Source organism: Ischnura elegans, chromosome 3, assembly GCF_921293095.1.
Source record: "Ischnura elegans chromosome 3, ioIscEleg1.1, whole genome shotgun sequence".
Taxonomy (NCBI): Eukaryota; Metazoa; Arthropoda; class Insecta; order Odonata; family Coenagrionidae; genus Ischnura; species Ischnura elegans.
The window spans coordinates 92321726-92339101 of NC_060248.1; the positions used below are offsets into that span (position 1 = coordinate 92321726).

Consider the following 17376-nt stretch of genomic DNA (forward strand, 5'->3'; position numbering starts at 1 on the left):
GGGAAGATTATAGTGAAGATTTGAATATGCTTAGTGAAATAATTAGGTGTGCAACAATGGGAGGATGAGCGCTGGGTTATCAACCCCGACAACACCCATATAAAGGCATGCAGCCAGGGGGGAGGCATTGGGAGCTTCAGTTCCCCACCCCTGAACCACTGCTCTTTAACGTGTACACTGAAGAGATGGTAAAGGAAGCGTGGGATGAGTTAGAAGCCAGAGTAAAAGTGAAAGGAATGATGTTCAAATCAGTGAGATTTGCCAATGATCAGGTGTTGATTAGCCAGTCAGCGAGGGGGTTTAAGGCTCTAGTGGATGTGTTATATGAGCGTTGCGAGGAGTATGGAATGACAATCAATCACAAGAAGACCAAGGTTATGCAGTTTTGTAAAGCATCACGAGCGAGTAATGTGAAACTTAAGGCAAAGGTGGGAGGTGAAAAACTTGAGCAGGTTGAGCAGTTCAACTATTTAGGCAGTACATTTAAGGAAAACACATACCGTAGTAAGGACATCAGGTAGATAATTGAATTCGCAAAGGAGGCTTTCATGAACAGGAAGGAGCTTCTGAGAGGTTAGCTATGTAAGAATATAAAGAAAATTTTAGTGAAGAGTCTGATTTGGAGTGTAGTGCTTTAGGCGGGTTACACACCGGTGTCGTAGACATGATGTCTACGACAAATCTCGTGTCCGAGGCATGTCGCACGTGAAACCAACCTGTGTTGTCAAATCAGAGCTTACGCACTGCTTGCGACAGATGTTCGAAGCATCATCTGTGTATCGGACAGGTGTCGCACGGAACCGGTTTGCCGGTGTTTGGCAAGACATATCGCGCAAGACCTCACCCCGCGCATGCGCCCCTGCCACAGCCAGCAATCCCCGCTCAGTCTGTGGCGACGCCTTAGCAGCAGTACAACATGATTTTAGCAACAGTACAACGTGAGTTTTGTTTCTTTAGTACACATTGTGTTTGTGTCTTTAATAGTGGGTCCAATATCGATGGGGTGTGTAAAACCTACGCCGACGACGTCTTCGTCTCACAACTCCAAGTAATAACATCACTTCATCCTCCTCGGATGACATTTTGCACTCGACTGACAACAACAACCGACAAATACGGTCATGCAACAAACGACAGAGACAAGTACAAAAGACATGCATGTCTCATGAAATCTGATCAGACACGTGTCTTAAGACACCAGTGTGTAACCCGCCTTACCGAGCAGAAACATGGCCACTTAGGAAGGAGGACGAGAAAAGACTAGAGGCATTCGAGATGTGGGTGTGGCGAAGAATGGAGAAGGTGAAGTGGACGGAGAGGAAGAGGAACAATGAAGAGCTGAACATGGCGGGTGAGGAGATGCAGCTTTTAGAAGAGATACAGAGGAGACAGAAGGTAAGGATGGAGCGAGTACTTAACGAGGAGGGGATGTTGAAAATGGTGTTAGAGGGTAGAATAATAGTAGAGATGGGTCGAATAGCAGATTTCTCGAACTCGAATATTAAATCATTGCTCGAATATTCGAATACCTCGAATTTCGAATACCTCGAATACTAAACAATGAATGCGGGAATGTTTGTCTCGGTTGCCTATGCAGTAGGAAACACAAGATTTTGGGGAGTAAGTTTTATTTCCTATAAAAGATTCTAATAGGAATTTAGCTGATTAATGGAATATTTTAATTTTATGGAAACAATTGGGCATATAGTTGATTCAACTAACATCTCTTTCAAATATTCTAAGGGGACACACTCCTCGCGAAAAAAAAGATTGCATGCTGTCTCGGCATTTACACTGCTACAATGGATTTCTGTCTGATGTATACATTCTTATCTACCAAACGCCATTTCAGCGGCACGCCCATCTCATACTCGGCTTCATCCAACTTCTTATTTTCAACAGGTAGCTCGCTTTACCCCCACTCCTGCTGACAAGTTCTAGCGGACAATCCGAGGCGTTTTGCAAAATTTTACAAGGGCGTTTTACACGCCCTTCTCCACCGGATTTTCTTCAATTATTTTCAGTCCATCTTTGGAAGTTCTCATGATATAAGAAGATGAATTCGAATTGCTATCAGGGAGAAACCAAATATCCTGAGAAAATATCCCTTCGTCTGTGACTATAACAATTGATATTTATAGCACAACTCATAAATTGTAACTTGATACATATATGTTTTCGGAAAAAAATACCGCATCAACTTCAGAGAAGCTCTTCTGTTCATATCGAGATTCGCCAGAATACTAAGTCTCCGTCGTATTTTGACATTTATTTCCTCGCGTAAAATGCTTAAATAAAGTCAGAAATGCGTCGCGTTTGGTCTTGTTCTTTTTTAAATTATGCGCACATTACTAATTTTTCAATCCAATAAAGGTGTAATATCAATTGCCGAAAGTCATTGTTAGACACCTTTTGGGCTAATCGGTGATTCATGCAGCGGTTGACCTCTAGAAACTAGGAACTTTGAAGCAGGTAGGCTGAAAAAGGTCAGTGGGTGAGAAAAGGGGGGGCGTGAAACACGTTTCTATTGTTCTCGTGTAACTTGATATTGTTTTCGTAGCTAAGGTCTTCATCATATGATCCCTGTGCGAGCTGGGACCTTTTTTTTATTTCAGAGAAGAGGAAAGCCTCAGATGGGGGGCTAGTGCTGAATGGAGGGGGATAGCGGATCTTGGGAAATGCGCTAATGTAACTATCCCACGGTACTCATGCAGCAGTTGACCTCCAGAGGTGGGGAACTTTGAAGCAGGTAGGCAGAAAAAGTTCAGTGGGGGAGAAAGAGGGAAGGGTGAAACAGGATTCTATTATTCTCCTGTAACTTGATATTTTCTTTTGAAGCTTTTGCTTTATGATCTTCGTAATACGAACCTTGCGCGAGCTGGGGCCTTTTGTTTGATTTCGAAGAGGATGAAAGCGTCTGAGTAGTGGCCAAGGGCTGATGGATGGAGGGGGTAGAGGATTTTGGGAATTGTGCTACGTAGTTACTATCCCACGGCAGTGAGGTTCTCCTGATGGGGGACATCGGGGATTTTCGGATTTTTTCACCCGATCAATTTCGGTTCCCCACGTCGAACCTTTTTCACCGCTCTAATCCGTGAATTTGATGTAGTTCGTCAACTTGCCTACAACGGTGCTGCATGCACTAAACACCTAGAGTTCTTTACAACTTTCCGAGTCAACTACCAATGGCAGGGTGCGACAGTGTACAGTGCGAAATTCAAAGTATTCGAAGTACTCGAGAGCGTGCCTTTAGCATAATTATTCGAGACCTCGAATATCGAATACTTTCTAGTAAAGATAGCGGCCTTCAAAATGTGGTGCAACAGAAAAATGATGAGATCAAATGGATTTTATACGTGACCAAGTTAGCCATGAGGAAGTCCTAAGAAGAGTAGGAGAGAAGAGAAGCCTCATGAAACCCTTAATAAGAAGATGGAACAACCTTACGGGCAAAACCTTCTTGAGACATCTTGGCCTGATGAAGACAATCGTTGAGGGTCAAGTGGATGGCAAGGATGGAAAAGGAAAACCATGTAAAAAATATATGGAACAGGTAAAGAAGGATTAGAAAGAGAAGAAATACATAGGTGTGAAAAGATTAGCTGATTGGAGAATTGAGTGGAGAGCTGCATCAAACCAATCTTAGGATTGTTGACCAGTGATGATGATGAAGGTTACATTTCATAATGACTGCCACCAAATCACTTTGAAGGAACTCATCCACAAGTCAAACCCTAGAGTTGAAAATTTTTGGGAAAAATCAGGTGGATTTTGGAAAAAAACACACATGGAGACCAAGCCACAATAAATATGTTTGCTTTGAAAGAAATTTAGAATGACTATCACCTTTAGCACAATACCACCAAAATTTATAATAATAATAATAATAATAATAGTATTTATTTGCCCAGAGATTGATAACAGCATTGTGCATCAATATAAGGCACGTCAATGAATTACACAAAGTGCATGTACAAGATAATATAAAATACAATCTTAAAAAAATGGTATATATAACTAAAATTAATCACTCATTCTACTCCTTTAAAAATTTGAATCAAAGAATTCTTTTAAAGAGTAAAACATTTTGGAGAGGAAAAAGTTCAATGCTTTTTTCCTAAATACTTCGGTACCTATCTTAATTTTGAGGTCCAGGGGTAAATGATTGTAAATATTTAACCCCATGGACATTGGTCCATGCTTTGCAATAGTAGTCCTAACAAAATTTGGGTGAAAGTCCTTATGCCTTCTGGTATTATAGTTATGAATCCTATCATTTGTCACATAGTCTACTAGATTTTTTTGGACAGACACACAAACAGCATACATATAAACACTAGGAATTGGCAGTAACCGAAGTCTCTTAAACAGCGGGAGACATGGTGTATGCACTGGAACGTTGCACATAAGTCTTATTACACGTTTTTGTATCTTGAAGATAATGTCTGCATGGGGAGAGGAACCCCAAAAGAGGATGCTAAACATCACTTGCATATAAAATTCACCATAGTAAATGGCTAGCAGTACTTCAGGACTGTCCTCCTTATGCTTCTTATAAGAAAGCATAATGAGCTTAGCTTACTACGAAGTTTATGTGTTCATCCCAAGAAATGGTATGGGTCAATGTTAGTCCAAGAATATAGCTTATTTTGTGAAATATATGGTTTTCCGATGCATGCAAGTTAACTGACATCAAATTACCAGCATAGGCAATTCAAATACCATCACAGCATTCCCTGCAGCAAATTTCTTGCTACATGTCAGCCCCAGATGCACACACAAGAATTATTTTACTTCCAACATATTGCAGATATTCCCCAACCCAATCATTTTCTCCTGAACTTGCCCAAATGCAATTTTTTTAAGCTAAGGAGATAGAGTAAACTAAGTTGTTAATGGTAATTTCAAATTTATTCCACTTATGGAAGAATGAGAAAGTCCCACTTTTTAAGTAGCTGAATCTCCACCATTGAAGACAGTTTGTGATTCACACTTTGCTGTCATAGCTCTCAACAAGAAACCTGTCTGCATTGAAGTTCTGCCTGTTATTACTAGTAGGCACTCCTCACATTCATAAATTCTACAACATAAACAGAGCTCAATATCTTGCCACCAAACAGGAATTAATAAATCCAAATTTCTAAAGATAAAATATATCAGTAAAATTAAAAACTGAAAGTCTTGTCATACTAACCCTTATTTGCTTTCCATTCTCAGACTCAGAGGTAAAGCAATTGCTGACCCACAGAGCAGCTGCATTTACCGCACTGCCATCCCAAACTGCAGGCACAGAGATGGCCACATTCCATTTCAGCATGCACTCCAATTCATTCTTTAAAACTCCACACTTGGTAATAGACTTCATCAATGACCTCTTTATGACATTGTCCACAGATATAAGAGGGTATGTTTGAGTGGAAACACTGAAATCTAGAAAAAAAAAGTACAAGCATGTTTATCGAGACCTCATCCAATAGCAAAAATAAAAAAAGATGAACAAGGGAATGATACCCAATTCCTGATATATTATAAATACGGAATTTAAGCATTTAAATCTCCAAAAACATGGAGTTTCTACTTCAACATATTCGTTCAGGTCTGACTCTCACTGATACTGAAGTTTTAACTTGTTGGTCTGAGAAGATATTATATTTTGATAAAAAATTTATTAACCCTTTAAGTGCGGCGGGTCAAAATATATGCACCCCTTGTGTAGTACATTATTTAATTTTGCTGTAACTTATTGCATTGATATATTTTATGTATTTCAGTAAACGTAAACATATTTTGTCAATATTAACCAGTTTAACCTCAATAATTAAAAATAAACTACTTATGGGTATGTAGTAAAATAGCTTTGTACTGTTTTTTTCCTAGTAGCTATGTTTTATGAAAATATCCTCCACATTTTTTATCTGTACCCCAGGAAGGAGAATAGCACTAAGACGGTTAAAATGGCTCTGATAGAATGCCTGGACAAAATACACAATAATACCCGGAAAAATCTACAATGTTTATAAATGAATTTTATTCATGAAATGCATGCGAGAAAATATAAAAAAATAAAACATTATAATATGCAATAAAAATTTACTATTCTCTCCACTGTTCATTTGCTTCACATCGGATACTTTTCTTCGACCCTCAGAGGGCCACAGGCATATACCAGCTTTTGCTTCTCAGCCAACAAGTGCCATAAGTTAGGTAATCGATCAAATCAATAATTACAAAAGTGACTACAATTTTGAATAGATCATCGAGATAAATTATATAGTAAACAATTAAAACGTATTATATATTTAGTAAAATAAAGAAAAACAGGATGTTCACACAACAAATAATGGAATAATAGAATTTTTTCAAAGATATTACAGTTTATTCACATAACCGTGGCATTTTTTGCCAGTACCAGTCCATGTAGATGGCCCCAAGTAGGTTAAGAACTTTTGAAACCATTTTTTTCCCGTCAGCGAATAAATAAATGGTTGCGTCAAGCTTCAATAATAAGGATATTTATCAGCCATTAAAAGATGCCATTTCAATCCACTTAAATTACAGAAATAGTAAATGCAAACCTTTAAGCCCAAACAAGAGGTTAATGGATGTTTAGGATATTTGGTAGCTATGCAGTATGCTGAAAGCATTTAGTAGCATTCCAAATTCTGGGCTGAACAAACCAAAGCAGGGTAAGACAATTAATTTATGCTCTTTTATGGTGCAGAATATCTTTCTTTATATAATTTCTTGAAGCCTTAAAATGTGATCCATCAGTAGCATGTACATGTTATAAGATGCCATGGACTCTGAAAGCATTATGAAATTATTTTATTTTAGTACTGCATTTGAAAAATCTAATTGAAAAAGAGGAATTTAATAAGCAATAGATATTTAAAGGTCAGCAAGAGAAAAGATAACTTATATTTAATAAAAGATAACTTAAAAATATATATTCTTAACAAAGATATTCTCAAACATAAGACACGTAACTTTTCTCAATCATTCGTTTAAATGCTATTTCTTCTTTTTCTTGATTCATAAAGGAAGCAGTTCTTTCATCATACAATCTTCCGTGAACATTCAAGAGATAAACAGCAGTAATTTTACAGCAATACAAGGCTTGATCAAAATCATATGAGTGCTAGCAGACAATTTAGAGAAGCTGGCAAACTACCTAATGCAGTAGACTATTTTCAGCCTATATCTACATCTACATCTACATAATACCCCGCAAGCCGCCTAAAAGGCGTGTGGCAGGGGGTGTTAGGACACCAGCCGTTTACAGCTTAAAAAAAAAAATTAAATGCTCAAACGAAGTTGGGACTAGCGTTTATTAAAGTCCTTTACGGTTCGGGGGAAAAACGAATTCGCATATCTATCCGTTCGGCAAAACATCTCTCTTAATTTATCACATCTATCGGACCTGGAAATATAGTGTGGCTCTAATATTATGTTCTCAGTGTCGCTCTTAAAGATATCCATTCTCAATTGTTCAAGCAATCTAAGCCTAGCGCGCAGCCTCCGAGTCTCCAACGGCTCCCAGCCTAACTCGCTTAACATCTGGGTAACACTGTCTGTACGCCCGTAGCAGTTTTTGACGAAACGCGCAGCCTTCCTTTGAATTTTATTCAGTTCGCGGATTAAGTCTTTCTGCACCGGATCCCATATGCTCGCTGCATATTCAAGGTGCGGTCGGACGAGAGCGAAATAGCACCTTTCCTTAACTTTCTCATCCGAAAATCTTCCCACAATACGCTTGACGAATCCTAATTTCTTTAGGGCTGTGCCGCAAATATTCTTTATATGTGTTCCCCACGTGAGGTTCGAGGTTATCGTAACTCCCAGGTACTTCACTTCGTCTGTTGCCTTTACATTAATGCCATCCACTGCATAAACATGGTTAGAGTTGGACGAATTCCGCAAGAAATGTATCGCCATGCATTTGCTCAGATTAAGTTTGAGTCCCCACTCTTGGCTCCACAAATGAACGTTGTTTAAGTCAGATGATAGAATTTCATAGTCAGAGTGATCACTAATTTCGCGATAGATGACAGCGTCGTCAGCAAATAAACGTATTTTACTGCTAATGCGGGATGTAGATGTAGATCGATTACATACATAGAAGACTGAAGAGAATTAAGTACAAGAAGAAGTATGAAACATGAAAAATGGCATATATGTAGCATACTCTTTAACTTCCACCATTTATGATTCATCAGAAGGATTTTCAAATTTTTATCCAACTAAGCTAATTTGGACTGATGTCCATAACTTCCGTATTTTCACCCCCTGTGAGCAAGTATTCAAAAGGTTTTTGACATTGGTAATTATCGTTCAAGTAAAATATTAAAGATAAACTTTTACAATTAAAAGGAAACTTTAAAAAAATGTTACGATAAAAAATCATCCGCAAAAAGCATCACATGTGACTGCATATTTGAATAATGTACCTATCAATAAACTACTTTACTTTATATTTTAATTACCACATGCATTAAACAGTATCTATAAACTACCATGAAGTCATATTTTGAAACATAGGGAAATACATAGAATGTAGATAGAAGTACTGGCTATACGAGGAAGATGCAAGAAGAATATTTTCAATTGAAAATTTATGTCAAGTACAGTGAAACCTCGATTTCACATTCCCCCATTATACAATTTCCCTGATTTTGCACAGTTTTTATCAGGTCCCAAACAATACCGCCTTTAAATAATGATACTCTATTTTACAATTTCCTCAATTTTGCACTTTTTGTAAGTGGTCCATCCAAAAGCGTAAAATAGAAGTTTCACTGTATATATGTCCCTTTTCTTTCTTTTTGTATTCCATGTCCAAAATCTTCACATTTTTGTGATCGAATATGCGTGAATTTAAGAATTCATTTGTATCAGAAACATAAGACCTGAATGGGAGTAATGACCAAAAGGAACTACTCAATTCCACTTTAACTTACTCTGCTCAAAGGCTGTAGACCACCTCCTTTTGATAGGTTTCATAGCAGCACCACTCGCCGAAGATCCAAACAATTTCACCTGATCTTCCAGGGACATACTTGATATCCAAGCAGGAAACCCTTGCATGGCAATCTTAAGTTGCCTTTTTTTCTCAAATGCCCTCAAGTACATTTTGAAATAACGTTTTAAAGTAATTTTCTGCAAATCTGCTGTTAACGCCAATAGTTTCTTCTTCCTGAAAATTGAAGGAGATAGTTTGACTATTCACATCCATCTATGAACTGCTTGTTTGTCAGAGTTAAACAGCAATAAAGTTACATTTATTTGATTTAATGTATTGGCCACTTTTAGTCAGATAAATTATTTCTGCATTTTGGTTAATTTAGAATATATTATGAATAAGTATAATTAGTAACAGAGTTCACACATTTAGGTCCCAACTCATTCTGTTTCAATAACAATATTTTCTCTTCTATATGAAACTAGTGAGGTAAAATGGTATATCCAGATTTTTATTTGGTTACTATGTACTACTTTATTAAATGTTGATTAGATCTATTGATCTACAGACAAGATCCGAGCGTACCACAGCACAGCACACCCAAAAGACAAGGACATACCATCACAACAGCATTGCTACACCCCAAGCAAAAATTTGAGGCATAAATTTTTCAAGTGACAACTATCATCTTAAATCTCATTGGCTAATGACAATGTCTATCAAATATTACACAAAGCAGGCATGTAGCCATAACTTTGCTTTGGGGGAAGCTTGGGTGGTATACCAGTTGCCTTTCCTCATATTTTGTGTCAATCTGCACACATCAAAAAACCATCCTTTTCATTACACCAGCAATAAATTTTATTTGAACAATGCTGAAAGTTAAATTCATAGTTATTTACTGGAAGACAATGAAAAAAAACTGTGCCAAAAAATGGAGAGTCAGATGGTGACCCTGAGCCAGTAGTCTGCTAAGCAGATTCATCGCAAGTAGTTGCCACCAAGGAGAATCTTTTGGGTGGGAGGGGCTCATATCCCCAAAGATCCCCCTGGCTACTTACCTGACTCAAAGCACCTTCTTCTAGTACAATAGAAGTCTGTTACAACAAATACAGCCTACAGTGAGCATAGCACTGTAGCGAGGGATTTTTGCATTGGTTGGTCCAAGCAGAAAAGCATAGGGAAATTGTCCACCCATAACCAATGCTAAAGTTTGCACTAGCACTTTTGTGATGAATTTGTTTCACTCCGGATGTCTTCCATGACGTATAACTCTCAAGATCTGTAATCTCATTTCAGATACATTTCCAAGGTAAAGTAACATAGTGGTGAATAAATGAAAGATAATTGTCTCCTCTATGATTTACTGATTAATCATCCTCTATGCAACTAATTACCCTGCCTGGGGACTGCCGCTAAGCTAGATGCAGATGAAAGCAATATCACACCTGAATGTTCAGCAAATTATGTATGTAGGTGCTCACAGAATCACATGCAGTTTGCACGGTGTTTATTCATGTTTCAGGAAACTTTTGGGTCCTCTAAAGAGACTTTCAGGCCTATAATTTTAAAAATTGCTCTACCTGCTCAAGTTTTTGCCAACCTACTTTTATCTTGATTCTCACATTCTTAGATCATGATGCTCAACAAAATATAATTATTTTCAAAAATAAATGTTATAATATAGATTCATAGATTCTCTGCGTAAATATAAATTACCATATTTTCTGGTAGATAATCCGCGTTATCCATACAAAAAATATAGAAAAATGATAAAAATAATAGTGCGTGATACACAATGGAAAATCAAGTTTCTTGAAATTGTTTATTTCCTAGTTCATTTGTCCATAGAAATGTAGTTATAATGATTTCTCAGCAGCTTAAACAGCAACATAACGATATTTAAAGTGCTTTATGAAAAATAGTACAAATTTGATATGCGCGTTATCATTACATATATTACAGTGAAGAGATTTTTAAAAAGTGTGTTATCTAGTAGGTGTGTGTTATTCACCAGAAAATTTGGTAATAAAAACAATCTACTTAACACGCTGTAATGACCCAAAAAATATACGATTTTTAATAGACATCGTCTATAGCAAGTTAGTGTAATAAAGGGGGGATATTTTTAGGGGATCTTCAGCAATGGTTAGGTCAGACTTCTAGATGGGACCACATTAACTTTATGATCCCATGACATGACATCACTTGGTGGTGCTTCTATGGTACATCCGTATATGACAAGCAAAGGCACACCTCATATGGCCATGTGACAACCTATGCATACACAGAATCATTTGTGTGTGGCACAACTAATCATAACAATGCTCCCTCATAATTGGGTCAACTTTGAAGTGTCACCAAATGGCTTAGTGTGACGGGATACATATGTTTAAAATATTTGCTGACAAGGAGACATCGCCAAAGTGATGTTCGGGATCTGGATGCAGATGTTATTTTTTGAAACTATGTATATAGGCAAGATAGAAAAAGTGTCACGGCTTTCTTCCACATAGGCCCGGGTTCGAGAGATGTTCGCATGCAAAGATTTTGCGCAGTATGAGTTCTCTAGAGTAATCAATCTCTAGTAATTACAGCCATGGCAGACTACGAATTGTGCCTTACCACGTGAATTAGAGGACGTATATAATGACTTACATTCAAATTTCCGGGGAATTTTTATCATCCTCGCCCTAGCCATTGCTCCTACAGCCTCTTCGTATATTCGCAATCTCAAGTCTTTCTTGTCAACAAATAAACACCATTGCCTATCCTCACATTCAGTTACTGACCGTAGCCAGTTTCCCCTCCTATCCTTCCAGTACAATGACCCTGCTTTCCATCAGCCAACTCAAGTCGTTTTCGAGGTCTTTGTTTAGCTTTCGCACCCGTTTTTACACAATTGGGCTTCGGCACCTCATTCAGGGATTATCGAGGGTCAGCTGTGGAGGGAGGGCTGTTGGGACAGAACTCTTTTAAGGATGCTAAAGGCAGGTCATAAGGGAGGCATGGTGAGTGGAAGGATATTCTGTTGTAAGGATCGAGATTTGTTGGGAAGACAGTGGGTGGGCTGTGGAGAAAATCTAATGGAGGGAAAGCCTAGTGGAAATGATATTTAGAATAAAAAACGTTGAAGCCGGAAAATACCGGTGTTTCAGAAATTGAAAAAAGATACGGAAGGTGGAGGCACACACGTCAAAAGCCGGGGAACGATACATGGATAGATGTACAATCAGTTAACTGATGCGAGGCAGAGGTGTGCATCGGTGAACATGATGAGCACATTACACGGAAATTCACGTGTAAGTAATTACATATATACATCCTCTAATTCGCGTGGTAAGGCACAATTCGGAGTTTCATTTAAAATCTAAAATTTGATATGAAAATAAAAAAATCGCAAAGTAACAAAATAAAATGAATGGGGATAAATGGTAACAGTGATTTCAAAAATTAGAAGAGAGATAAAATATTGCTGACACTGAACCTCGAACCCGGGACACCCACTACAGGATACAGGACTAGCACCCTAGGCCGCGCCACCACGGCCGTAGTTAATAGGGAGAGATTATTCTAGGGATCTCATGCTGTGCGAAATCTTTACATGTGAATATCTCTCGAACCCGGGCCTATGTGGAAGAAAGCCGTGACACTTTTTCTACCTTACCTATATAGTTTCAGAAAATAACATCTTCATCCAGATCCCGAACATCACTTAGGCGATGTCTCCTTGTGAGATGAAGGTGGGATTTTGATTAGAATGGAAATTAAAATACATACTTCTCTTCACGTTCCATAGCTATCATGTCCTTGGCTAAAGTCTCCATCATGGTGGCTGCCACTTCATCTAACATCTCACATGCTATCTCCTTCACAGCACTTTCCTTCTCTTTCTCTTCCTCTAGCACAGAACTCGCCTCTGCTTTGCACATATTTTCAACCACTTCATTCAGCAACGAAGTCTTAGCCTTACAAAAGAAAATCAAATAGAGAGTGTTTTCATAAGACGAAGAGTTATAAAGAAATTCAACACAAGAATAGATATATAGAAGTATAAACAAAAAAAATTACATGAATAAGCAAATTAAAACTTATACACAGAAAATTGCTGCACCTCAAAAATGAAATCAAATTTGATTAATATTATTAAAAACAGATTTGAAGCTTTATACAAACCTCTTCTGACATTTTACTAATCAAGTCCTCGTACATCTTTCTCATTTTCTGAGCCTCTCTCTCTTGTTTTGCCTTTTCATCTTTCATTTCCTTCAAAGTTGAGTTACATATGTCCCTGCAAATATAAACAGAAGATTAATCTCAGTCCATAATACCTTCATTTTGTCAGCAACATTCACTTCTCTCACAATCAAGGCAAATATCAAAATGTTGCAGAACAAACTTCATTATCCATAGCTTAGATAAAAGTAATTCAAGATACAATTTTGCCTGATTAACAAACATTTCCCTTTTTTTTTTAGATAAAATCTGCATTAAAGGAGGTTAAAAAAAAAAATTCTCCCTCACTACGTATCCTGTCTAATCAACTTGAATGAAATTTTGTTAATATTTCATATTAAATAGTAGGCCCATAGGGAGATCCTACAAAATCAAATAGCATTCCTCCTATAGCCAAAAATGATCAATTAACTCCACCAGAGGTTATGCAAGTAAATTACTTTCACTCACCTGACAAAATCGATCACAAATGTCTCGCAGTACATGGACAGAAAAGCCATAGATAACTTATTTACATATTCCAAAAGATCCTTTGAAACATTCCTCACTTCCTGCCTAACAGTTTCATGAACTAGCTCTTCAACAATGGGAGCAGACACCTGAAGAAAAACACCAAGGTATAACAGCAGAGGCAATTACATACGAATGACAATGTCAATACCTTTACGCCAATCATTTACTTAAGATGTCAATTCAGCTAAAAATCAGAAAAGACATTGTTCAGGCAAATATTACTGTAATTTTACCTCTTGTAGGAGAGCTTCTCGATCAACCTCAGGTTCTGATGGGGGAGCTTCCTGAGCATGAACGACAGGAGCACCTTCACCTTGATCCAGGGCATGCCAAGCTTCACTTTTCAGCATTCCAGCCTCATTGAAGCTGTTGTGTGGTGTATGCGACTGGTAGAGAGGATCTCCAATTTTTCCACCAGCAATTACCTATTGATTTCCAAAGTAAAGAACAACATTGCACCACGACCAACCACAATTAACTTAATCCTAATATCTAGAGATGGGTCGAATAGCAGATTTCTCGAATTCGAATATCGAATTCGAATATTAAATCATTGCTCGAATATTCGAATACCTCGAATTTCGAATACCTCGAATACTAAATGATGAAATCTGGTATGTTTGACTCGGTTGCCTATGCAGCAGGCAACACAAGATTTTGGGGAGTAATTTTGATTTCCTTTAAATGATTCGAACAGGAATTTAGCTGATTAATGAATATTTTAATTTTATGGAAACAATTGGGCATATTATTTATTCAACTAATATCGCTTTACCCCCACTCTTGCTGCCAAGTGCTAGCTGACAATCTGTGGCATTTTGCAAAATACAAGCTCTTTTCCATCGGATTTTCTTCAATTATTTTCAGTCCATCTTTGGGAGTTCTCACGAGATAAGAAGATGAATTGGAATTGCTATCAGGGAGAAACCAAATATTCTGAGAAAATATCCCTTTGTCTGGGACTGTAACAATAAACATTTATAGCACCACTCATAAATTGTAACTTGATATATATTTTCGAAAAAAAATACCTCATCAACTTCTGAGAAGCTCTGCTGCTCATATCGAGTTTCGCCAGAATGCTAAGTCTCAGTCGTATTTTGACATTTATTTCTTTGCGTAAAATGCTTAAATAAACTCAGAAATACGTCGTGTTTGGTCTTATTCTTTTCGAAATTACGCGAACATTACTAATATTTCAATTCAATAAAGGTGTAACATCAATAGACGAAAGTCATTCTTAGACACCTTTTGTGCTAATAGATGACTCATGCAGCGGTTGACCTCTACAGAAATGGGGAACTTCGAAGCTGGTAGGAAAAAAATGTCAGTGGGGGAGAAAAGGGAGGGCCCGAAACACGTTTCTATTGTTCTCGTGTAACTTGGTATTTTTTCGAAGCTAAGGTCTTCGTAATATGATCCCTGCGCGAGCTGTGACCTTTTTTTTTATTTCGAAGAAGAGGAAAGCCTCAGAAGGGGGGCTAGTGTTGAATGGAGAGCGGTACCGGATCTTGGGAAATGCGCTAATGTAAGTATCCCACGGTACTCACACAGCTGTTGACCTCCAGAAATGGGGAACTTCGAAGCAGGTAGCCAGAAAAAGGTCAGTGGGTGAAAAAAGGGGGGAGGGCGTGAAACACGTTTTTATTGTTCTCGTAACTCGATATTTTTTTCGAAGCAGGGGTCTTCGTAATGCGATCCGTGCGAGAGCTGGGACCTTTTGTTTGATTTCGGAGAAGAGGAAAGCCTCAGAGTGGGTGAGGCAAGTGCTGAATGGAGGGGGATAGCGGATCGTGGGAAATGCCCTAAGGTTGCTATCCCACGGCACTGAGGTTCGGATTTTTTCACCCGACCATTTTCGGTTCCCCTCGTCGAACTCTTTTCACCGCTAAAATCCTCGAATTTGATGTAATTCGTCAACTTGCGTAAAACGGCGCTGCGAGCACTAAATGACTACAGTTCTCTACATTTTTCCGAGTCAACCACCAACGACGTGCGTGCGACAGTGTATGACGCGAAATTCAAAGTATTCGAGGTATTCGAGGCGGTACTTTTCGCATAACTATTCGAAACCTCGAATATCGAATAATTTCTAATATTCGAGGTATTCGAGTATTCGCGGATACTATTCGCACATCTCTACTAATATCCCCAGTTGAATGGAAACGGTAAACTATGTACATATGCCAATTCAATGAAAGAGGAGGAAACCAATATTTGAGATGCCAACACACATTTAAGAGTCTTGATGAGTAACTTTTAAAGCTACAAGGATTATTTTCCTTCAAACCACGATGACACACATTTAAGCCAAGAGTAAAAAATAAAATCTTTTATTGCCTACATCTTAACTTATTACTTTTTCAATCCACACGTCAGGTGCAAGAACACTTGCTTAAACAGCTAATCACAGAGAACAATGAGTCATACATCTCTGTGATGGATAATTTTTTCCATGCCCTATTTACAAATGGCTGAGATGGCAGCTGCCACAATATTGAGGTGTACGCATCTTCAAGGCACAATGATACTCTTGAGACAACATGAATGAAGGGTAAAATTGTTATTCTCCCAGACATATCAATTTCTTACACAATAGAGTAACACAGTCGAGTAGTGAAATGATCCACATTCTAACACTCAACTCTCTCATTAGTGGATCCATAGGAGGTTAAAATAATTAAACCTCATACAAAGCAAATCACTCTTTTAAGATAATGAAGGCCAATGACTATATCCAAAGCTTACACCAGAAAAGGAAGACCAATTACCATAGCATTTTCAAAAGAGGAGGATCATAAACCACTGACTGAAAGAAAAAAATAAACCAAGCGTAAACAATACCTCTCCAATTGAGCACGTCCTCTTGCTTTCGATAACATTCACTGCACGAGTCACAGGAAACACAGAGCTTGGCTGTGGAAGTGTGTTTCTTCCCAAGCATAAAAACTTACGGGAGGGATCAATTTCCAAGCCATGATGCTCACAAAACATTTCCCCTTGTTGAATTGATTCAAACTTCAACAAATTCGCCAAGTCAGAAAGAGGAAACTGAAAAACAAATAATTTAAATGCTTCCATTATTCATTACATGACTATTATAATGTCCACATTAAAAGACAACACCAAGAGCAACTTAGAAAGTACATACTTCAAATGTAAAAGAAAGGAATTACCAACCTGAGCTATTTTGGACGGAAATGAAAAAGATCGGGCAATGGCAGCCAATGCCTTGGTTCTAACTTGATTGAAATATCTATGCATAAGGCATGCATTAAGGTATGTAGCTGACTTGACTAGATTGAAAAACCTCACATAATTGCCACTACTCAGAGCGAAATAAACCTGCACAGCAAATCGAACTGGAATTGACTGCTGAATTTCAGGTCTCAATTCTTGCACTTCCCTGTGAAAAAAAATCAGTAGAGTAAAAAAATACTTTGATTACTATGTACATGGAAAACACCAGCACAGGTAAAAATAGAAACATATATACTATATATATTGGAAAATGTTTTCCCAAGAATTGAAGATCATCTTTGAGGAATGACTTATTACATGATTTACAGGACCAGACCAGGACTATCATATTTTATGCTAGGATAAACAGGCTTATTATTTCCATTAGAATTCCATTCACAAAATGTAATAATTTTCTTATCTTGCCA

The 17376-nt window shown here is 37.8% G+C and overlaps 1 protein-coding gene across 1 annotated transcript in view; it reads right to left on the minus strand.

Annotated features, from left to right (window-relative positions):
* The window catches only part of LOC124156141 (germinal-center associated nuclear protein), a 58894-nt gene that overhangs the window by 11937 nt on the left and 29581 nt on the right, over positions 1–17376 (minus strand). The window contains exons 8-15 of the mRNA XM_046530488.1: positions 16889–17114; positions 16553–16759; positions 13942–14133; positions 13646–13794; positions 13136–13250; positions 12740–12927; positions 8958–9193; positions 5195–5430 (exon numbers count right to left, since the gene is read on the minus strand). Coding sequence (XP_046386444.1) covers positions 5195–5430; positions 8958–9193; positions 12740–12927; positions 13136–13250; positions 13646–13794; positions 13942–14133; positions 16553–16759; positions 16889–17114 — 1549 coding nt within the window. The remainder of the gene's footprint in view (positions 1–5194; positions 5431–8957; positions 9194–12739; positions 12928–13135; positions 13251–13645; positions 13795–13941; positions 14134–16552; positions 16760–16888; positions 17115–17376) is intronic.